We start from the raw sequence: 19,465 nt of genomic DNA on the forward strand, positions 1-19,465 counted from the left end.
GAGAGAAAGGTTCTGTAAGGGTTGTCTCCTGATCCCGTCAAAAGGAGTGAAACTGTAAAAGGGCTGTTGGCCTTCGCCTATTGAATGAAGGCCTCTAGTTGACGTCGGTGACCTCGTCGGTGGAGGAAGCCAAAAGTGGAGTAGGTCAAGACCGACCGAACCACTCTAAATCTCTGGTTTGCTTTTACTTTGAGCACTTTATCATTACTGCAAACCTCCTACATAGCTACTGCCCTCTGCGCTTTTACGAACAAGTCTCTAAGTTCTGATTTTTCCGAATCTGCATTCAGACGTAAATCGGTGTTTTCGTACGATCTTTACATTGCAGTTTACGTTTACATTCTGATTCTATTTATAATTGCAAACTGTCTTCTGTGCTTTTACGAACGAGTTTCTAAGTTCAGATCTTTCTAAAACTGCGCAAATTGCGTTTAGACGTAAAACTACGTTTAGACGTAAAACTGCGTTTAGATGTAAAACTGCGTTTAGACGTAAACTACGCAAACTGTGTTTAGACACAAATTGCGTTTAGACATAAACTGAGTTTAGACGCAAACTGTGTTTAGGCACAAACTGTGTTTAGACGCAAACTGCGTTTAGACGTAAATTGAGTTTAGACGTAAAACTACGTTTAGACGCAAACTGCGTTTAGACGCAAACTGAGTTTAGACGCAAACTGCGTAAACTGCGCTTAATCTTAAGATCAGCTTTTACATCGAAATCGCTTTTATTGAACAAACACAGCTTTCGTTTTTAATCGCTGAAAGATTTCCGCTGCACTAATTCACCCCCCCCCCCCCCCCCCCCTCTTGGTGCTCTCGATCCTAACAAATTGGGCAAACGACCGTAAAAAAGGATGATGTGCCAAAGGATTGGACGAAGTGTTGATGAACCAATGATATGCTTGACAACATGTGATTAATGCTTTGTAATAATTGTCTAGATCAAAGTAGTTTTAAGTTATAATTGAGTTATAATTAGGTCAACTCAATTAGCAGTCCATTAGGCCTAAGTTAAGGTTGAGTTAGGCTAGATGGATAGCCCACTCGGCCACTCGGCCACTTGAAGTCATGCCAAGTGGTGGAATTGCTTGAGGTTCAGCCTCCCAAGAGGTTTGGGCGATAGTACAACCCAAACTAGGCGATGGTACTGCCTATACTAGGCGATGGTACCATCAGTAGTTAATATTGCCAAGCAGTAGTACCGCCCTGTCACGTAGTGGTACCGCCAAAGCCTAGTCTCTGAGATTCTATCAAGCGATGGTACCACCAGACTAGATGGTGGTATTGCCCAATATCAGACTAGCAGGCGGTGGTCCCTCCCAATACTAGTGGTGGTACCCCGAAGACCCGGGATGAGACTAGTTTTGGCTCCAAGTTTAAATTCATTTAGGGCCTATAAATACCCCTCTCATCCCTGCTCAGAATACACAAGAATTGAGAACAAAAATAAGAAAAAACTCTGTTGTAATCTTGTGAGAGTTCTCCTCGTCTAATCTAAGTATTGATTTATGTTTAAGAGAGTAGTGAGTGGGGGTGTAAAAGTTCTCTCCTAAACTTGTCAAAAAGAGAATAGAGTTGTCAAAAGGAGTGAGTGGGGATGTAAAGGTTCTCTCTTGAGAATAGAGTTGTCAAAAGGAGACAGATCTAAGAGGATGCTTGCTTGGCTTATCCCAATCCAGGTACATAGATACCAGTGTCAAAAGGTTTGGCATAGAAAATTCTAAGAGATGTCTCATACCGATGAGATATGGGATATCACTTTCTAGGAATATGTCCCCAAAGACTCCTAAAGAAAGAGTAAAAATTGATAAAATACCCTATGCCTCAGCGATAAGATCTATCATGTACGTTATGCTATTTACCAAGTCTAATATAGCATATGCTCTAAGTGTCATGAGCAGGTATCAAGCGGATCCAGACTTGAAGCATTAGAAAGTAATAAAGTGTATCCTTAAGTACTTAAGAAGGACTCAAGTTTTCAGTCTAATGTCGATGATAGCAAGTCAAATTCGGGGTATGTGCATACCCTGAATGGAGGAGCAATATGTTGAAAGAGTCCTAAGTAAGATACTATTTCTAACTCGACCACAGAGGTGAAGTACATTGTTGTAGTAGAGGCAGCAAAGGAGGGAGTTTGGATGAAGAAGCTCATTATAAATTTTGGGAGTCATGCAAGATAGCGAGGAGTCGATTACCTTATATTATGACAATTACGGGGTGATTGCTCAAATAAGGGAACCAGGGTCTCATCAAAAATGTTTTAGGGAGGTTCCAACTTATTAGAGATATCGTGGCTCGAGGATATGTAGAAGTGGAAAGAGTTACATCCGAAAATAACATCGCAAATCCACTAATAAAGTCGTTATCTCATATTATCTTTGAGCATTAAAAGGGTCTGATAGGGATCAGACACATAGGTGATTGGATTTAGGTCAAGTGGAAGTTTGTTAGTCATAGGTGCCCTACAAGCCAATCACGTGAGTGATGACACGTGTGACATGATACGCATTCTAATTGCTTATTATATATTAACATTTTTATCACTTTATATTGTTTGTTGCATATATGTATATATATTGTGATGTCAATGGATTTATGTAATGGGAATTGGATCATGACAATGAAACTGATTCACCTTTAAACATAGACCCTAAATAATTCTGATCATAGATTACTCGAGAGGGACATCGAGATAACTGGCTAGATTAGTATATTGTATACTCATCTATATGATGGAGATAGCTAGTCTGATAGCTACTTGTACGGGGACAATAAGGATACAGTATCAGATAACAAAGAATCATATATTTCAATTCTACATAAAATATACAAATTGTGGATGGATAAGCTCTTGCAGGACACTTAGGATTCTACAAACATGACGAACAAAACAAGAATTGAGTATGAGAATATTGCATTCTATATATAGAGGGAGCTTGGCTACATAAAGTGATAAAGGACGAGGAACAGCACTAAGAACAGTATCGTTCCAAGACCGTAGCCTTCGTCATCACAGCTCGAGTTGCCTTCTTGCCCGCCTCCAAAAGACCACGAGAAAGAAGGGAGCGACTCACTACAGTAATGAATCATCAGCAGGACCAGGACGAGAGGGATCAACATAAGGAGGAGTTTGTTGCTGCCTCCGCCTACCTCTTCGTCTTCACCTCCTCCTCTTTCCCCCGCGCCGGAGAACGCCTCGAACACGCCCAAGCCATTGATGAAGAAGCACAAGACCACGATCGTCAGCAGAGGGATCAGCGGCGACGGGCCACCTCCCCTGTTGTTGAACCAGAGCATCGGAGCGAGCAGTCTTCTTATCCTTTGATGAAGCCAAGACAACTGAGTCACAGAGGAGCTGCTGCTACTCCCTCTGCTTATAGAGCTCACAAGTGGGTTATTGCTTTTAGGAATTAGGTTGATGTCGATGGAGATGGATTACCGACCACACCATGTGTAATAAAACACCTCTCCCTGTTTTGGAATTCCGTCTCATTCCCGTACCAGCCTGATGATTGGGAAGAGTTATGGGGCGCTTCCGGAGCCCACGTCCTTTTGCCACCCGATAAAAAACGGGTGAGTAGTGTCGTGGTGTGCGATGGAGACTTGGCCTACATACCGGTGTCTATGATGTAATATAACGACAAAACTGGCGTCTTTTTTCTATATTGTCTGTTTGCTGGTAGTTGAACTGCTGACGTATATCCTAGTGTGTTCATCATTATTATAGGTGTTTTTACTTATATATCCTTTGGACTTTGAAACCAACCTATGGCATAACTATGCCTTAATATTATCATTAACATAAAAGATTGCAGTATCTGATTCCACAAGAACTCATTGTAAGGCATGAATCAGCCCGTCCCCCCTATTTGCAACTGCTACTACAAAGTATAATGTTACTTCATAGGCCGTCCTAATAATAGAACTTTAAATTATAGTAAACACACTAAAGAGCCAAAATCATATTTGGATTCAGTATGTGTGAAGCATATGGATCAAAAATCTATACCAAGTTTGGTAAGGAACTACTAACTGCAAGGCCTTCCGTTCCAAGCTTATGTGATAATGAATAGAGGAGACTGAGCAAATTGTGATGATGATGATGTTGTATTCCGATCAAGATGAAGCTCCATGCCAAACCTAGACTTGTACTGCAATTAAAAGTACATGATGGTGGCCGCTGACAACGAGATGGGAACGAAACGCTGCTGCAGAGATGGATTGCCGTGAGAAGAGCTGCGGAGATGGATTGTCATGAGAAGAAGGACAAGGAAGACAAGTATAAAGGGCGAGGTACGTCCCTTTCTTCCCTCTTCTGCTGCTGCTGCTTCTGTTGTTAGCATCTTGATGATCTTGAACATGCCAGGGCCAATGATGAACAAGAACAGGATCAGGATCATGCAGAGGGGAATCCATGGTGATGGAGCACGTCGCCTCTTGTTTGACCAGTGCATTGCTTCACAATTTTTAAGCCTTCTTCCTAGTTCTCACAATCTGCTCCCTGTTTATTTCAGCTCATGAGTCCATCGCTTAACAAAGTATACTAGATGAAAAGACATGATTAAGATGGTGTATTGTCTTGCCAATGATCATATAAACAATACTAGTCTTATCTACTGCACAAAACATGATTTAAGTTGCCTGTATACTCTCCTATTGTTGAGAAAAACAATCATGAGCTAGCATTGAATTCTGCTGGTCCTGATAACATGGGAATCAGATCATGTTTTGTGCAACAAGAATAAACTAAGGGGGCATGAATTTTTAGTATAATCAATCACATTGAGTTTATTCCACCATCATGAAACTATTAATCATGGAAATGATATATTAGGGAGGATCTCAAGATCAAGAGGCACAAGTGCAGAAGAAAGACTATTTTTCTACCCCTGCAGCTTCCTGATATCCATCCCAACAAGTGAAACCCATTATCACAAGCATGTGCCTTAATGTATACAATAGGGCTGGTCTTTGGAATAGAAAATATATGTTTTGAAGCACATCCCTGTTGGCACCATCACACAACCATGACAAAGACTTTTATATAACTCCACCTGCAAAATGGCACCAAATCTGAAGATGATAATTTGTCGGTGAACTATGATCCTCGGTCTTCAGATGATCCCATGAAGGAGCAAGTTGATCTTCATTAAATCGATTAAAATACCAGGCTATAGAAATCCATAGTTCTTGATGGTCGCAACATATATTTTCTGCGATACAAGGAAGAAGATTTAGTATCCACCCAAAACCAAGAGAAGGTTAGGAAAAGGAAATATTGAAGCAGATGCAACCATTTTCATCATAAAAACACAATTAACATGTCCAAAATGACTATGAAAAAAAAACATTAATATCCAGCAGAAAAAGATTGAAACTCTTAAGATCACCATTATGTGAAGAAAATAAATCAGACTTTTCATTTCATGAGATGTCAGACAAGTTCCTCTGTTAGGGAAACCTCTTTAAGTTCACCATTATATGAAGAAAATAAATAAACTATTCATTTCATGAAATCTTCTGTTTACGGAGCAAAGTAGAACATCCACCAAGGTAGTAGGACCAGGAATAGTAAGTTAAACCTTCTTTTCCATTCATCTAGGTATCAGCTTGATTGTTATTCATCTGGTACATAGAGCTTGGAGGAATGAGAGAGACGAGCAAACCAGATCAAGATTATAGAAAATGTTACCTTACCTCAAATTAGTACCAAAGAGACTAAAAGAAATGAGGCACAAATTGCACTTAGGAGGTCAGGATTCAACACAAATTTCTCGGCCTTCATCAAGTGGATGTACCCTGTACAGAAAACACAAACAACTACTTATAGTAAAAATAAAGCACCTCATCATAATTCCACACTGGGCACTTACAGTCTTGTGATTCTTTTGTGCTCCAAATTTTTTTTGTCAGAAGTGGCTACACACTATAACTGCATTAGGATGGTGCATTGAAAACATGCATATGATTATTTAATACAGAATCAATGCACCAAAGGGAAAGGACACCATTTGGTTCACTGTATTTCCATCAAAACATACTTTGTATTATTGGTACAACAAAAAATGACAAGTATTCATGGAGATAATGGCAGGATACATCCAAAAAATTTTACAATCTGAGGGGCACCATGATCTCATAACAAAAAGAAAAGATAAAAACTGATTGTAATAAGTTATTTGTATGTATCATACACTGGATTCCATAGGTTTTAGTTGCAGTCTTGCATCTTATTTGGAAAGTACAGCAAAAACAGGAAGCAAATCAATGGTTCTGATATGAAATTAAGATGCTACGGAAACCCTAATTTCACATTCATTAATATAATTAGTCCCACCAAAATGGAACATTCTACAAGCCAAAGTTGTCATCAAAAATAGAACTGTCACATGTATAAAGTAACAAACTTGTCATATAAACTGAATCATAATTTGAAACAACAATGAATTTATCTCTATTAACATGTTTTGATAATAATTCTTACTCATTACCACTAGCTTTTTTTTTAGGATAAATAGATATTATCATAACTTCTTCCAATGGCCAAGATGGCTCGAATTTTTTGTGCTTCTAATATTGATTTTCAGTGAAGAAAGGTAGTACATTACACAAAATCTGTCAAGAATGCAAAACTGAGATACTCCAAAAAAACAAAATTAAATTATCCCTACACAAACTAAACAAAAATCTGAGAAACATATGCTATAGAATTTTTTTTCTTTACATGTGAAAAAAATGCAGCTTTGTCTATTCATAATTAGGACTTACAGTTTTGTTATTGTTGTTGTATCACGGTTGACTTTTGCCTATCGAAGTATACCAGCCACCGTCATCTGTTATAATCTTGATTTTCTGTCCAATGAACCTGGCATAAAGGAATTGCAATGATAAATTATACAGCACAAGGAATATAATGGTGGATGCAATTCATTTTCAGGATTTATTAAAAATCTACTCCTTGGTTAATTGACAGATCTTATTATTGAAATAAGCAATATGCCAACTATGGTGTATGGAAGTCATACATGAGAGCAAGGTATACAGTTTCAAATAATACCGTTCGTACCGAGCGGTACATACCGGTCCGTCAGCTGACCGGTACATGGACCGCCTATTACCGGATGAAATATATATATATATATATAAACGAGGCAACGTCGCGTCGCCTCGATGATGTCGCCCCGCATGGGAGAAGGAAAAGGTGACGTCGCCGAGGCGACACGATGTCGTCTTGGCGACGCGACGTCGCCTTTTATAAAAATATTTATATATAAATAAATATATAATCTTTTATATATAAATATATATATTTATTAATTTATATATATATATATAAACGAGACGACGTCTCTTCGACGACGTCGTTGAATTTTATATATATATATATATATATATATATATATATATATATATATATATATATACACCAAACTGTCACGACCTTAGCTGGTTTTGCCTAAGGCGTGCGGCACCCTCGCGCGTCCGTCCGCAAAGGTCAGCCTCCCCGAAGCCTCCCATTGTCCCTTAGGACCAACAAAAGAGAGAACGGGTTAAAAGAACGCCTCAATCGGGATCCACAAGCAAACATGTCCGAAAAACACTTCATAGACAATGCAAATTACAAACAGACTTTACAAGCTCTGAATAGTTGCACAACAAAGGGTAAAATGGTCCATTACAGACCAAAAAAGCTCTCGAACGTGTCCACATGACACAACCTTTATTTACAAGCCTAAAGAGGCCACCAACCCAACTAAAATGGGACTTATAAGCCTTCGGCCGCCCCTCTACCTGCTATACAAGGCATGAACATGCCAAAAGACAACGGACAAACATAAGCATTACATCCAACAACTTGTTTAGAAGTTTGTCCGTTACATTCTCCCCCACTTATCCCTTTGACGTCCTCGTCGAAGCCTTTGTGAACACTGCAACTCTTCGCCTTTGCTGAGTCTTCAATCTTCTGCTCCAGCTGCAATACGCCTCCTGGCTCCCAGCTGCTCTCCGCTGCTGTTTCTGAGTAGTCGAACCTTTTATCCGCCATGTTGCTTCAACTCACCAATGACTCTGACTCTGGTGGGGGGTTTGGCTGAGTTGTGTTGATCCTCGTTGATTCCTGCGGATCCACCAAATGAAGGAAAAGACCATTTTTACTGCGCCAGTTTCTCAAAATTTCCACACGCTGCTTGAACTGGGTGGATGCTTGTTGGAGCTTTAACGAGCATCGCCTCGCAAACTTCTGAAGTTTTGGGTCCTTCCTCCACAAAATTTGCTCATTGACTCTTCTTTCAGTTAGTTGTCACATCCAAGTAGGTTCGCATCACTTCCGCTTTCGATTGGCATTTCGTTGGGAAATGAAGCGGACAATCTACTCTCAGTAGCACTGATCACCGTTGGTGAGGATTTGACAACTATTGTCTTCCATTATCTTCGAAGGGTCTTTGAACTTGTACAGAGCTCCTCTGCTGGATAGATAAGAGAACTGGGGTACTCGGTTTCGCCCATTCTCCTAAGGATTGAGAAGGCAAAGGTTACTTGACTTCGCCCGCCTCCTCGAGGTTGTACTTCACGCATCGAGCTGGTTACTAGCCTTCGCCTGCTCTTTGCTCACACTTCTGAAGCACTTGAAGTGTTTGCACTCCTTGCGTTGAGTTAGCTACTGTGATTCACCTTCTCAATGCCATTGAACTTCTGGAATGCAGGAAGTTTTCACCCCAACTTGGAGTAATTCTCTGATAGATGAGGTCGCCTCTGGGATTGTACCGTCTTCTCCATCAACCCTGCCGCCTACTCCACTGAGTAGCAAAGGTACAGCACCACGTACTGCTTGCTTCGTTCCTTGGTCGTGCACTCTTGCATGACCCGAAGTCCTTCACTTACGGCTATCTTGATGAGAAACTTGTTGACACCGGTCTTACGAAGTTTCTTGGCCTCTGCCCTTCAGCCTTGTCTCGGTACTTGGAGATTGCCTCTGCATGCTCCACCTCCTCGGCCCCTTTCACGACCAAGCGCTCTCCCTCCGTGAGAGCAAGGGATCAATGACTTTGACGGAAGTCCCGCCTCTGCGATACCATGGCGCTGCCATGCCCATGGCCCTACTATCCGTCGCCTCGCATCTGCATCCCTTTTCTTCACGATCAGTAGATATGTCTCCGTGGCACTCCTCTGAGTCCACCTCCATTCTAACTGATGCTTGATTTTGGGTAGCTAAGTCCCTCTGGACTCGTCGTCGCTTCCTCGCCCCTTTCGACCCCCTGCTTCAACACCTCTGTGTTCTCCAAGCAGTCTGTTTGGTCGATGGAAAGACAGACTGCAACTCCCATGCATGGCCTCTGCCATCGCGTTGTAGGGTTTGCACCAATTCTGTTCTCCTTAGCTTCCTTGGTAGCAACGTTCGCTTACTCGACCTTGTCCTCTGACTTGTCGGGCTCCCTTAAGCGAATATGAGCTCTGGAGCAGTCCAACGCTCCAGCTGCTTCGATCATACCTCTGCATGATCAAGTCCCTCCCATGGAACTCACTGGTACTTGCATTCGAACTTTTCCCTTGGTGGCACCCAGCCCCCATATGCTGATGACCAAGGTTTTCATCCGATGCAAAATTCGGTGCACGCCCGGAAGACCCGCCTCTGCGGTACCATGGCCTTCACTCCTTGAATCCATAGCCCTTCTTGCCGTCGTGTTGTTCACCAAAGCGGAGCTCCCAGTAGCTCCCGATCATACCTCCATATGATCTCATCCCTCACGGGACCGATTGTGTGTATCGCATTGCCACGAACTGTTCCACCACGATCCGCTGCACCATGTCGCCTCCTGGTGACATCTCCATTGCATTCTGATCCTTGTGGAATAAACTCGAATTGTGAACCCTTCATGTGTGGCCACTGCCAATACATCGCAGGGTCCCTTCCACCTTCGATTTTGTTCGCTCCTCTGGCAATCGACCTTCATCCATCCACTCCTGGGTCACACCTAGATGAAGCACCGCTCTAGGACAGTCCGTCGCCTAATAACTCTCGAAGTCCACCGACTTCACTGTAATCTGTGCACCATTGTCTGGATCCTGGGCCTCTGCCCCTACCAGCACAATCTCCACTGCGCACTGCTTCCTTCATAGCAACTTGAATGGCAACACTGTGGCATATTCTTCAAGAGTACTCGCCTCTGCGTCCTCTTGCCCCGTGCTAAGGCCTTCTGAACCCAACTTCGCCTCCGCAAGTTGAGTCGCCTTAGTTCCTCCATCAAATGCTCTTCCGAGTTAAGGTGCATGTGCCGCGAAGCTCCCTTCGTCTTTGGCACCATGCAAGATGAGTCCGCTCCGTCAGGATGAAGGACCCATGGAACAACATGATCCTACCCTTGCCTCTGCAAGAGTTCATGTCTTTGACCTCTGTCTAAGGAAAGCACTGTGCTTCTGCTCCATGTTCCAACTTCTCTGCTGGCTCCCTTCAGGCGGCTTGGGTACTTCGCCAAGTTACACCCAAGTTGCTCCGCTCCTCGTTTTTGCATTGAGTCGATGGTGGCCCTCGCGCCCACCATTTCACGGGTCAGCCCTCCTTTGAGTCCGATCTCCATATCGACTCTAAGTGTGCCTTCATTTAAGTTGCTTCAGGTCGCTCCCCCACTTGATCTCGCAATGCATCCACCAATGCATTCTCTCGAGCGAGATCAAGCGACAACTCCTCGCCGCTTGCTCGGTCCATCGAGCTTCGTGAAGTTGTTGTTTGTGAGTTCCATCTCCTCAACATGTGAAGTCCCTCTCACATGATTCTCCCTCTGGAGTGCCGAGACTTATCCCTCCTAGATAACTGTCCCGTTGGAGCAACATCTCTCTTCGTTTCGGAGACCACCATCCCCTTGGACTACTCCGATCTGCTGAACAAACTGTGCATTGTTCTGCCTCTTGCAAACGCACTTGCTAGATTGCGCCTCCACGTCAATACAGCCACCACTGCACCCCTCAAGGCCTAGCAACATGCTAAACTCGTTGCACACTTCAGCCTTCTACGGACGTATCCTTTGCATGCCAAAGAGAAAGTTTTAATGCTCCATTGGCGCCGAGTCTCGGCCGCCTTGGGATGGCCACGAACATTCCATCGTCCGCATACAAGCCCATGCATGAGTACCAAATTCTTCGAGTTAGCAATTCCCCTCACCTCTGTGAGCTTTGCATAACTCTTTTGGTCGTTGGGCAACTCATTCCACCTTGGATGGTCTCATTCTTGCCAAGCGCCTCGCCTGCCTAGAGCACCATCAAGTATAGTTGTCAACGTTGAGCCGTAGCTCAAACTCAGCCATCCCAACCTTTGTGCGCTCCGAATTCTTCCAAGCTTGCCTGTTCTCGTGGTGCCTCTTGCGCGAAGGGTTGGCCATTCCACTGAATGCCACTGTTAGATGCCCGCTCCTCTGAGCGACTCTTTTCCCTACATCTCCATGCCCGTTTTCCCTCAAACGGTCGCGCGTTGCTTGACTGCCCTCAACGCAGCCCCGCAAGGTCCCCCACATTTGCATGTCAAGTGTTTCTATGAGTGCTTGTCCCGCTCTGATACCATATTGTCACGACCTTAGCTGGTTTTGCCTAAGGCGTGCGGCACCCTCGCGCGTCCGTCCGCAAAGGTCAGCCTCCCCGAAGCCTCCCATTGTCCCTCAGGACCAACAAAAGAGAGAACGGGTTAAAAGAACGCCTCAATCGGGATCCACAAGCAAACATGTCCGAAAAACACTTCATAGACAATGCAAATTACAAACAGACTTTACAAGCTCTGAATAGTTACACAACAAAGGGTAAAATGGTCCATTACAGACCAAAAAAGCTCTCGAACGTGTCCACATGACACAACCTTTATTTACAAGCCTAAAGAGGCCACCAACCCAACTAAAATGGGACTTATAAGCCTTCGGCCGCCCCTCTACCTGCTATACAAGGCATGAACATGCCAAAAGACAACGGACAAACATAAGCATTACATCCAACAACTTGTTTAGAAGTTTGTCCGTTACAAAACGGTATACCGCTCGGTATATAGTATCGTACCGTACCGAACGAACATCGAAACTTTGGTACAGTATGATATTTCAATCCTTGCATGAGAGGACAATTTGAGCAAAAAATCATCATTTCAGATCCACTAGAAATAAGCTGAATGCCTTAACAGTAACTGACAGTTTAGTAAGAACTTATTCATGAATGCAATTGTATGACAACAGTTGTTCCCTCTCTGGCTTAACTCCAGCAGAGAGGGAACAACTGCCACTTATGCCACTTCCAGGTGGTTGCTACCACTTATGAACAGGTGGAGCTCCAGAATAGATCTGAGGGGTCTACTTACCATCCAGACCTCATATGGGATGTCCCATCTGAATGACTTCACTGAAACTTTATATTGGAATTATCTGATCTTCAACCAGACTCTATTCTTGCAGACACTAACACAGGCAGAAAGCTGCTGCTGGATGCTTATATGGGAGAAACCACGATGCCCTTCATGCTGAATGTCAAACTATTCTCCAAGGCCTACTAAGAGAAAGAAGGGAAGGCATCCATAACATTTGGATCAATAATGAAGCTTTGGAAGTTATCTGATATTCTAGACTTAGCCAAAGTCTAGAATATATCTGAGTCTAGAAGTCAATGGTCCCAATGAGTCTCCATGGCATATATCTGATATTCTAGAGTTGGCCAAAGTCATTAATGTTGTAAAGTCTGGTCGTCAGTCATGAGGCCGGCAGTGCAGCCCATTGACTAGCTAATTTAATCGCAGAGAAGAATTTCTTTTTGCAAAGGGGAGAATACTTCACTATTTTTGCTCCCAGACAATGTTCTTAATTTACAGATGACATCTGAATAGATCTTCCTTTTTTAAAAAGTATTAGAGTCATTGTGTCAAAATTAATAAAGCTTTGAAATAGCATGTGAAAAAAATCTTTAGTACAAATTCATTCAATTTGTAACTTTGCTCTTTGTTTTGGTGTAAAATATATATCTAGGATCTCAAATTTAAACTTGAAAACAATAATTACAGGGTATGACCACCGATGATTTCATAATAATCCAGGTAGTACCAATCTCAAATGAGTAAGAGGAGCTTGATAACCAATAAAACTAAATAAGAGGACTAAGTTATAATTTTTAAAGAAGAAACAGCTAGCATCTGAACAAAATGTATCAGGTTGTGAATTCTGTCACCAAATTGAGAATATTACACTGTGACATAAAGTGAAAACTTCGTCTTACCTAGCATATACAGAACTGACCCTTACAGACCTGATTGGGAATGAAATTGATCAAATAGTCTTGGTTCAATTAAGTACAGTCTCCTTGGACACCTGAGGCTTTAACCACAGTTACTAAAATATCTGACTCCAAAAATAAAATTCAACACTCATACACATGATCACGATCAATGTGAGAGCAATAATTATCCTCTAATATAGATTATAGATCATACATGATATTCTGCTTACAAAGGGTAATCACCACGCCGAAGAAAAGTAAACTAAAAGTATATACTCTAATCAGGTACCTGATTTCGTATATTCTAGAAATGGAAAATGTAACTTAGACATGAGTGCTGCTAACCTCAAATTTTTAATTTGTTGCTCACCAACTTATACAGCCCAACTTCTACCAATGCAATTTGGACATAAATTGTTGTGAATTCAAACCTTGATAAGAAATATAGTTAAAAGGAAATACTTGGAGAAAACAAAACAGCAAAAGTGAACTAAGATGCTAGGCTACAGTCATATCAGAAAGTTTCAGAATAATCAAATTATCAAGAGTTTTGGATCCAAATAATCATTGAACCCTCTATCTTTATGATACATAGCACAATGATAAAAATGTGAATATGACCTTCCTATTTATGAGAATATGACCTTCCTGCCAGGGATTAGACCAATTCAAGGACAAAAGTCATCCCAACAAAGAATAAGAAAAAAAAGAAACACCACTAGTCTTCTCTATTTTTTTTCATAGAAATAAAAATGGCAATACCAAGTGTAGATTCAAGGGCTTTCATCATCTCATATTCATGATTAACCAGTAAGAGACCTTGTCCGAGAAAAGTCCTGTTTCAGGAAATATTGTTACTCAACAGAATCATATCTATGGACACTTTCAGCACTTGTAAAAGAAAATTCCCGATGCCTTATGGATCTGCAACCCTATCTGTGTCCATAATGAGGCACTTTAGTATCAAAAGATGAAGTCATTAACATTCTTGGGTATCAAATACTATTTTCAAGATCATATTTATAGAAACTTGAAATTGTAACGTCAAGTTTAGAGGTATTTCAAGCATTGAAGACTACTTGTCATGTCCATAATTGTATTTCATCATTAGATTAAATCCCTCCATCTTTATATCTCAAACAACAAAACATGGTGCTCCCATTAATCCATCTAAAACACTTTATTTCTCCCCTTTTAGCCTAAAGAGTATCATAAAATGGTCAAGAGAAAACAGTCAATATCACTAGAAATTGGAGAATCCGGTCGAAAGAACCTAAACCTTATATAGCGCTGACATGACACCATCGGTGGTTCAAAGTCTGGCTGATCCAAAACAATTAAACCAAAAAACAGAAAATGCATGTGTTCACTCTGGCTTGTCATGGTCTTCACTAAAGCAAACAATGATTTTTAACAATAGTTACAAAGCAATAACATCAAAGTAATAAAACACATGAATCATCCACTTCGTCAACTTCTATTTAAATCAAATACTAATTTCATGAATGTACAAAAGTTTCCCATCGAAACATCTTCTGTCCATCAATCTTTTATTATCCAGAATGTTAATGTAGAAATTTGATCACAAATAGTAGCAATAACCAAAAAAATGGCAGGCCCTAATATTGAGTAGTATGCAAATTCTAATTACAAAATGCGGGAAGAACAGTTATTTTAGTTTGTCAGAGTATTTATCTCAAAAAGTTAACTAGAAGTACTTTCAGAAGAAAATAGTAATAATAATAACAGACTTGAGATAGTATTAGTACCTCCAATTTGTGACTCACAACTAGCTCTGTTTGTTGAAGGCTTTCTCTAAAATGCAAACCTCATCCATGCACTTCCAAAGATGTTTGAGATGACCTGTATCAAAGCGTAAGGCTAAAATGCATCATGATGTTTATATAATGTGTGATATTTTGATTAATCATGGTGTCACCTTATTCTTATTGTGATGGATTAATATTTCATAACATAAATATTATACAAACATAGCTGAAACATATGAATGCAAAAAATATGCATAGCCATATGAAGCAATATATAAATGTTTCTGCAGGGATGGTAAAGATCTGGTAGAGAAAATTTCTGCATTTAATCAAGAAATCCTTGAACAATGATCTGCCACGCCAACTGTGCAACAAACAACTTGAAAACTCAACCTAAAAAAATTTTAGGAAGCTCATTCTAATAAAACCTGTACAGATAATCATTATTTTTTAAATGTGTTCAGAATGTTTTGACTCATTGACATGGAAAGAATCAAGTTCTTAACAGAGTTTAAGTGACCTGGAATTTTAGAGATTAAAAGAGTTAACTAACAACTTTAGCAAACAACAGGAGAAAATCAGCACATGTGATCCTTATGAGAATGAGAAACACATTTCCCAGAATTAGAAAAGTAAAACTGAAGTTTAAAAAATATATTTATGAAAATTGCTTACTGGAAATTTAGTTAAGTTTAACTGGAATGACAACAACCACATTTAATTTCAGATTCGGTCGAAAAGTAGGCATGAGGTTGCAAAAAGCTTTCCAATACATTCAGTACAATGGATAAGAGGGCATTTCTTGCAAAAGCCACCATGAAGTGCAAAACAAATGGAGAATAAAAACTGTGTAATCCAATGCAAAACTGGAAGCTAGTGATGCCTTCGGAACAATTAGTGTCCTCTCTCTTTCTAAAGTACAAAGCTGAAAGACATTCAACCAGGAGATAATGCTATAGAAAGAGAAAAGCTAGTTACACACAGGTACAAGAACGTCCACAATCTCAGAGTGCTTCTTTGAGCTGAAAGATTCTCAGAATTGCTCTAGCTTTGTCATACTCATTCAAGGACACTAACATATTCTTCAAACGGCGAGCAAGCCCACAAGTCTCTTCCTCGCTCACACCTGATGCATGCCTTTTCTCCAACTTGCCCCCTAACTCTGCAATGCAATCAACCAAGGGCTGCAGCTTCTGACTGGGTCGTGAAGTGACCTCAGGACCAGACCAAACCCCTACAAGTGATGCTACGATTCTCTCTGTCCTCATGATGGCATCATGAATATTGGGCATGATGCTTTTGACATGAGGCAGGAGCTTCCCTCCCAAAAGCTCTTCAAGGGCAAGATTCTCTAAAACTGGCATGGAAAGAATATTTTTCCACAGGCAAATATTTCTAAGAAGCCGAACAGATGTACCAAACCTATATGCCACAATTTGTGCAGCGCCTGGCACAGCCTTTGTCACAACACTACTCCAAACTGGCAAATTAAGGCTACTGATGGCCTCATTCAAGCGATTGTGGACAACAGTCAACAATTCACGCAAAGGCTTGCTTGAAGCTGGAACATAGCTGATGACCATATTTGTTGCAAAGACTGCATTTTTCGTCCTTTGGGTACTCAATATGTCCCAACAGTGTGCAATTTCATGATGCAAGATAGGAAGCGCTACCTTTTCAACTATTTCTGGAATAAGATTAGCATCTGCATCATTAGGTTCAAAATCTTGACCTTTTCCTGGCAATCCATAATCAAAAAGAAGTCTGTGCCACTCCATGTCAAAAAAGTCTGTCGCATCATAAAGAGGATCCCACTTCAAAAGCTCCAATCTCACATACGGAGAGAACAAAGAGGGTATGCTTAGGGAGACATAAGCATCTCGATAACTAGAAAGGTAATGGCTCTTCCATCTTTCGAACCTTTCCTTCACAGTCGTAAGGTTAGAATACTCTTCCGATGCATCACTGAAAATTTCTTCAGCAGTTTGGAGCAACTCATTCCTGCTAGAAATATATGCATTGCTTTCAGAATCACTCTCATCGGTGCTTAATTCTCCTTCAATCTGCTGGGAAACATTATCCTTACCAATATATGTGATTCTTTTGGATTCAGCCCAAGCTTTCCTCCTTTTCCTGGACTCTGCCCTCCGTGCAAAATCCATGCGCAATTTTAGATTGATATCCCTGCCAAACTCATCCAGTTCAACAGGTAAATCTGCACTTTCTTGAGCAGCAGCATTGGCAGCCTGAGCTGCAGCTGTAGCAGCAGCAATGTAAGCCGATCCAGAGCCTTTATTCAGAACTGCAATCGCTGCATTCACAGCAGCTTCCACTTCATTGGAATCATCAGAAATATCAGCAGCTCTTCTTTCAACAACAGCTAATGCCCTCTTCTCATGGAGCTTCTGCATCTGCTCTTCCAGTTCCTCAATAAAATAAGCCTTGTCATTCAAAAAATCACACATCACCGAAATAAAGTCCCGGAATTGTTGCATAAATACATACTTATCATCAGCAGCTTTCAAAGACTTCTCAAGATTGGTAATTTCAGATAGTGCTTTGGTGATATTTGTATCTGTTTTCACCAATGAATTCATCGTCATTTTGTGTGATTCCTTAAGTTTGCTGATGCTCTCCTGCAGAGCTCGTGTTGCAACCTCAGCCTGCTGAGATATTGACATAACCTCTGCACTACGTGAAACACCAAATGAAGTTGACATGCTGCTCACTGAGGGTTGATGGGTGACGCCAGTGTAGGCAGTTGGCAGTGGCTGGATAGCAGGAATGGTTGGAATGCTGTAATTGACTCTCTGAGTGGAAGCCTCATCAATTCTCCTTCCCAGTCCCTTCCTGAACTGCTCTTCCTCCCATTTTCTCTCCTCCTCATCTTCATCATCATCCACATTGTCATGCACTTTACTGAGTCCACCATCCACAAACCTCACCTCTGCTGCATTGATCCTCTGCCCAATAGTCTCAAAAACCCCCTTCTTCGACCCATCATCCACCTTATCCCCAAACAAAGCAATCCTCTCTTGAAAATCATTGTCCTCTTCATCACTTGATGCGCCAGCAGAAGGGTGGCTACTTGGCATCCCGCCATCAAGAGAGATGTAATCGGGTGCAGCATGACGTGGTTGCTGAAGCTGCTGCCTCTTTGCCCTGATAGCTTCTATGGTTGCCTGATCAGGTATCACCGGCAACCTCATCCCAGTCAGTGGACCACCATTGTGATCATCTTCTTCCTCCTCTTCTTCTTCCTCATCCTCTTCCTGCCGTTTCGGCACAACATCCTTCTCGCTGTCTCTCCCAGGCACAACAGTGGTCGAGGTTGGTTTCAGGAGGCCTTTAAGAACGATAACAGGTTCAGCAGGGGGATCAGGTTTTTTCGACTTGGGCTCTGCGGCTGCCTGCGGCCGCTGTGGCCGTGACGTGCTGCCCAGGGGCCTGGCGTTCTTCTGGAGCTCAAGGAGCCGCTCCTTTGTATACTCGCCGACCTGCGGTTGAACATTGGAAGGGATGGGAGGAGCCAAATGCGAGGCCTTCGAGCGGTCCTTGGCGGAGGTATGCTTGTGGAAAGTGGCGGAGGAGGAGGCCGGGGTCCGGGCGGGGCGACGGACGGTGGCAGGGCGATCGTCGTTCTCCTCCTCCTCATCGTCGGCGAAGCTAAGCCGCTTCGGGGCTTCCGGTTTGGAGGTCTTGGATTTGGTTTGAATTAGGGTTTGACTCTTAGTGGCGGCCGGACTCGGTGCGGATTTCTCCTCGCCGTTTGCATCATCCGCCTCGGAGCGGCGGCGGAAGTTCTTCACTCTGCTGCTACTCATCGATCCAAGCACCTTCGTTTTCTGCCACGAATCGGACAAACAAATTGCCGTAAGCCTGTTCTCTCCTCCGACGTCAAACGGAACAAGAAAAAGAGGAAAAACAAACTACGAAAACCACAAAAGCTTCCAAGGATATGTAAAAGATCGAAAGGAAACGAAGGAAGAAGAGGAACGAAACCTACCAAGTTCAATTTTGTGCTTCTGATCTATTTCTCGTTCGGTTTTGTTTGAAGGGTTTCAGGCGGAGGCGCTTGATGATGATTAGAGGGACAGGTCGGCATGGGATGTAGGTGTGAGCTGATGCGACGAAGGGGGCGGTTTCCAAATCCAACGGGCAGTGAGGGACGTCGTAGGAGCATTCTGACCGTCCAATTGATGAGCCGAGACAAACAAGCCGAATCGACCGTGAGTTCTCCGGTTCGATTCGGCCCATGAGGCTCGGTTCACTCAACATCAATCCAACTCGCCCTGGCACAGGAATAAGAGCGTATTTTCTAATACAGCGTATATTTTCCCCTAAATACCTAGATATTACATAAGTGGCTTTACCAATCCTGGTAAACTATAAGCTAAAAAGGTAATAAATTTTTTTTAAATACCGATTAATTGACTTCTTATTTTCTGAACTTAATTTTTA

At 42.0% G+C, this 19,465-nt stretch overlaps 1 protein-coding gene across 3 annotated transcripts; it reads right to left on the minus strand.

The window, feature by feature from the left end:
• Window positions 1-4,804: 4,804 nt before the first annotated feature.
• On the minus strand, window positions 4,805-19,220 carry LOC135643416 (transcriptional repressor ILP1-like). Of its 3 annotated transcripts, none has more exons than XR_010498244.1 (6): window positions 19,011-19,220; window positions 15,987-18,849; window positions 15,005-15,098; window positions 6,771-6,867; window positions 5,700-5,801; window positions 4,805-5,215 (listed from the first exon to the last, which is right to left on the minus strand). XR_010498244.1 is itself a non-coding variant. In XM_065160319.1 (2 exons), exon 2 carries the CDS (start codon window positions 18,826-18,828, stop codon window positions 16,009-16,011), a length of 2,820 nt encoding a protein of 939 aa, XP_065016391.1. In that variant the 5' UTR covers window positions 18,829-18,849; window positions 19,011-19,216; the 3' UTR covers window positions 15,827-16,008. The 3 variants fall into 3 exon arrangements, 1 of the variants encoding a protein (XP_065016391.1); XR_010498245.1 differs by having other exon boundaries at window positions 5,876-6,867; XM_065160319.1 differs by lacking the exons at window positions 4,805-5,215; window positions 5,700-5,801; window positions 6,771-6,867; window positions 15,005-15,098 and having other exon boundaries at window positions 15,827-18,849; window positions 19,011-19,216.
• Window positions 19,221-19,465: the final 245 nt, after the last annotated feature.

The sequence above is a fragment of the Musa acuminata genome, chromosome BXJ3-7 (genome assembly GCF_036884655.1).
Source record: "Musa acuminata AAA Group cultivar baxijiao chromosome BXJ3-7, Cavendish_Baxijiao_AAA, whole genome shotgun sequence".
In the NCBI taxonomy this organism is placed as follows: domain Eukaryota; kingdom Viridiplantae; phylum Streptophyta; class Magnoliopsida; order Zingiberales; family Musaceae; genus Musa; species Musa acuminata.

Excerpts from the sequence above, each read along its gene's own strand:
- LOC135643416 (XM_065160319.1), bottom strand. The coding sequence starts at position 18,828 with ATGAGTAGCAGCAGAGTGAAGAACTTCCGCCGCCGCTCCGAGGCGGAT.